Source organism: Anopheles merus, chromosome 2R (genome assembly GCF_017562075.2).
Source record: "Anopheles merus strain MAF chromosome 2R, AmerM5.1, whole genome shotgun sequence".
NCBI classification, from domain to species: domain Eukaryota; kingdom Metazoa; phylum Arthropoda; class Insecta; order Diptera; family Culicidae; genus Anopheles; species Anopheles merus.
The window spans coordinates 54,330,543-54,334,928 of NC_054082.1; the positions used below are offsets into that span (position 1 = coordinate 54,330,543).

At 40.0% G+C, this 4,386-nt stretch overlaps 1 protein-coding gene across 2 annotated transcripts; it reads right to left on the reverse strand.

Moving 5' to 3' along the window:
- Positions 1-530: 530 nt before the first annotated feature.
- Positions 531-1,608, reverse strand: LOC121588371 (nucleolar protein 16). 2 transcript variants are annotated; one of them, XM_041906220.1, is made up of 3 exons: positions 1,518-1,608; positions 1,174-1,311; positions 531-1,094 (listed from the first exon to the last, which is right to left on the reverse strand). In XM_041906220.1, the coding sequence occupies exons 2-3, from the start codon at positions 1,275-1,277 to the stop codon at positions 590-592; spliced, it is 609 nt and encodes a 202-aa protein (XP_041762154.1). In that variant the 5' UTR covers positions 1,278-1,311; positions 1,518-1,608; the 3' UTR covers positions 531-589. The 2 variants fall into 2 exon arrangements, with proteins under 2 accessions (XP_041762154.1, XP_041762155.1); XM_041906221.1 differs by having other exon boundaries at positions 1,486-1,578.
- Between the last annotated feature and the right edge of the window lie 2,778 nt (positions 1,609-4,386).

The following is a 4,386-nucleotide window of genomic DNA, read 5'->3' on the forward strand; positions in this document are numbered from 1 at the left end:
AATGGTGTGAACGATCCAACTATCAGTGCAGTATCAGTTTTTTCATGATTCCTTAATATAAGACAGGGCGTGAGAGGGAGAGAGACAGTGATAGATAGAAAGAGTGTGTTAGAGAGAGGGAAAGAGAGAGAAAGAGAGAGAGGGGGAGAGGGGTAGGGAAGGGGTCAGGATCAGATCCAGCCATGACCAGCTACCATAAGACAGGGTATGGAATCAGTTTCAGCACCAGCACGAATTATCAAAAAATTCCATCAACTACAGCGGATCAGTTCCAGTTCGTTTGGATTTTCATCATTTTCTCTTCTTTCTGCGTTGTCTATTAAAAGCCTTTGCGCGTATCCTAAAGCTATTAAATATCACCAAAATTGTATTGGATTTGATCAGGTGGTCAAGGACCTGTTTGGGATATTGGGTACGAACATAGGGCTCTTAGCAGGACACCCATAGACCCATCAACCAGGCGAACGGTCGAAAACTTGGCCATGTCAGCTCGGCGTTTTGACTTTCTGATAAACTGCTGTATTCTACGATGCATTGTAATTTTTTTTATTGACAACTGTTCCAACCTTATAAACTACCACCGCACGCACTACGATTCATCATCGGTACTATATTCCTTCCATCGTGGATCGTTCGGATCGTTCATGTCGCAGTCGAGCCAACCTTTCTGCTCCAGGTACGGCGTACACTGCTCCGGAATGCGCAGAAACTTGCGAATCTTGGTGCGAAACTGGCGCCACGTTACCTGCTCGTAGTTGCGCCAATCGAGTGACATCGCTTTGTAATTGAATCCGTGCCGATCGATCATATCCGTGATGACGCGCACCATCGACCGAGCCATGCGGAACCGCGAACCGGCGTATTCATTCGCATCCTCCTCCAGACGTGCGGCCACGTATTGTTTCGGCTGTTCCTTGCTCGAATTCCCCCTGGACGGGCGTGCTTTCTGTCCGGATAGCTCCAACTCCATCGCTTTGATTTGCTGCTTCACGTTCGGTATTGGTATGGCACGGTTCACATCGTACGCCAGGCCCATTTCGCGAATGTTATTAGCTGGTTTCTTCTTCTCGTCGTAGGCCGCACGAATTTCGGGACTAGATATGAAGGAAATCAAATAAAATTTTAAGGTAGGAACAGGGCACATTTTAGTGAATGTTTCCGTGGTCGACTTACTCGTTGATGTGTCCATTTCGACGATTTTTCTTGCCCAAACGCTTTCTATTGCAGTTGTAGTTATATTTCTGGTTTTTCTTGGTTTTTCTCAACCGGCGCACCATACTGAAGGCTTTCGGGGTAAATTACTGGCAAGAACTGTCGAAAAAAACGAAAACGCAATGAGTCACATATGTACGTACATCGATGCTGTACTGTATCATTTTAACCCAGAAAGCACACCGTTACGGCAGCCGACTGTGTTGATTTCTGCTGCCATAATATGTAACATAGTGGTCCTGTATTAGTAATGCTTAAATTTATTGCGCTCACCCGATGAGCGTTATTGTTTCAATTAAATTCACCTTCCAATCACGATCACCAGTTTCGACGGCGTGCAGTCGGTATTCGTAAACAACGTTGTTGTGACGGCCATGCGGTAAATATGTCATCCGCCCAAGGTGGATTAAAGAGATTAGGTGGTGGAACATAGAGCATGTTGACAATTCGTCACTTGACATAAGGTCCCCAGGATTCAAACTTTGTTTACATTTTTTTAGTTTGTTCGTTTAATTTATCTACCACATTTTTTCGATTACATACTTTTCAAATATGCTTTGGGCTAGGCGAGTTCATATTTAACATTGAAACATAGATTGAAGAGTGTAAATTCGTGTTATTTCGTGAATTTATTGTATAATTCATTATGTTTTCGAGATGCTTCAGGAACAAAAAAAACCAAGAAATCATTTATTTCTTTCTATTTCACATTTATTCCTCATTATCTACGACAGTGTTCTCCAACTTTTTTAGGATCGCGGATCACTTAGCTTTAAAAATACATTTGTGCGGCCCACATCCATTGAGGGCATTCATTTTTTAAAACTTAGTTTAAAGTTTTTGATTGAAAATTTGTTTAAATCTTATTCTAGACATGCTTGTTGGAAAATTAATCATGATCGTAGGGAGAAAATGCGCTGATCTAGGAGCCACATGGACAATTTAAGTAACATTAGTACCACCGACAAACCGACTAGACACCTGCGTTATAAAACTGTCCCACTAAAAAGTACTGTCATTTGCAATGAAAGCGATCACTTCTTTCAGAATGAGCTCTGTTCTCGGCTGCTTAGATGGTAACAACTTTTCCAAGAACAAATGGTGGAGGAAATGTTAGGCAGAATTTTACGGAACTGATTAGACAAAATATCAATCAAAATCATTTGATGGATTTACAAACCAATATAAATGATATGAGAAGTGGATAAAATATTCCTCGTTGGAAGTTGAGGAGAAACACAAAAAGGGGTTTTAGCTGTCGCTCCTATGTGTCAGTGTAGTAAGCGAATCATTATAGAGATGACGCGGTGGCGGGTGTTTAACGTATTTTCATCTGATATAAGGAGACAATTTTTGAAGCTCATTTTGTTCAAAGTGTCACGTCGGTTTGTCGGTGTTAGTACTCTTACTCACATGATTGTAAATTTCGACCAAATAAACCATCAACTCTTATGTTAATATCTCTCATTTTTTCGATAAAATAAAAATACAAAAATGCACGTAGTAAGAAAGAAATCTGTTTTATTTGTTGTATGCTTTGTGTGCGGAAACCAACCCAAATAGCCAGAATTGCTTAAGCAGCTCATTTTGGCACGCTAAAGATCGCTGCTCTAATTCGCCTTTTGCAGTAGATAAACAGCATCAAAGTTCTATGTGGGTCTTTCAAACAGCGCCTAAGCAGCTTCCTTATGCCACGATGCCAGGGATTATTTTTCTTTGTGTTTTATTTTCAAGCAAGCGTCATAGATGAAATAAACAACAAGATTTGTTTCGTTTAAACACATATGTATATTTTTAAATCCTTTGTATTGATGAATTACACAAAATTTTACACAATTTACTGATATTTCACAATCACTTCACTCAATATTCATTCTTCAATGAACGAATCTAACTTGTGCAGCAGCAATGAGATTATTGCCGGCGTCCGTCTTTGACACTTTGACAAGAGCCATCTCGTACCGATGTCATGCATTAAAAAGCTATAAAGTTCCACCAAGTTCGGTACGCTTTCTTAACAAGCCTTCAAGTTCCACCATCAACCCTACACATAGTGCTAATCAGCCGCAAAGTTCCAAAGAGTACCATGTGCCTGTTAAAAAGCTCCATAGTTCCGCAAAGTACCGTCTATCTCTTAATCAGCCACAAAGTACGACATCCGAACGATTTTTCGTTAAACAGCCCTAAATCAGCTATAAAGTACGAGCTGGCTATTTGGGAATGGTTAACGGTTTTAAAATGACGCCCTTTTCCACCATCTGGTATCGTTAATCCACCTTGGATTCGCCCCGTTGGGTAAGGCGAGGGTTTTTGACGTTCAAAAATAGCCGCATCTCGCTCATTTTCTCTAGCCATCCTTTACTCGCTTACAGTGCTCATTTCGAGGTGAGTTTCTGTGTCCCCTCTCTCACTAGGGTAACTGTACCAGCTTTCGGCACGCTAGTGCAGCAGTTTCACAAAAACTGCTCACAAATAAACATTTTTTTATTATTTTTCATGAAAGTGATGTTATTCTAGTTGATAAACTATCATAATATGTTACGCCAGAACTCCACACAGCATAACACGGAGCGCAACATAACAATTGACAGCTACCAAACGCTTCACAAGGAACATTGTAAAATAAACAATACATTTATAAAAAAAAACTGTCTGTGTCACTTGCCGAAAATGGTACTTTTGAGAAAATTTAAATGAACTTGATGAAATTAGGTAGTTTTGGTCTGTGGTAAGTGGGAAAATCTACCGAAATCTTGGTACGGAAAGAAACCCGGATCCTATTGTATGTATTGAACCGACAAACCGACGTGACACTTCGAACAAAATGAGCTTCAAAAGTTGTCTCCTTATTTCAAATGAAAATACGTTAAACACTAGCGCCATCTCTATAATGATTCGCTTACTACACTGACACAGAGAAGAAACTGCTAAACCCCCTTTTTGTTTTTCTTTGCAAATTCCATTGCGTATTGTTTTATGTACTTCTCACATCTTTTGCATTGATTTAGAAACTTATAAAATGATTTTCCTGGGTGTTTTTTCCAATAATTCTTACAAAATCTTGCCTCACACTTCCTTCGTAATTTGTATTTAGAAAAATTGTTTACATCGAAGCAGCAGTGAACAGAGCTTACTTTGACAGAAGTGTTCGCCTCACTGGCAAATGACAGTACT

What these genes read in the sequence shown, in the direction of transcription:
- LOC121588371 (XM_041906220.1), bottom strand. Translation starts at nt 1,277, where the DNA reads ATGGTGCGCCGGTTGAGAAAAACCAAGAAAAACCAGAAATATAACTAC. An exon ending in CGAAATGGACACATCAACGA is followed by an intron (nt 1,095 to 1,173) that starts GTAAGTCGACCA and finishes CTTCATATCTAG; the next exon opens with TCCCGAAATTCGTGCGGCCT.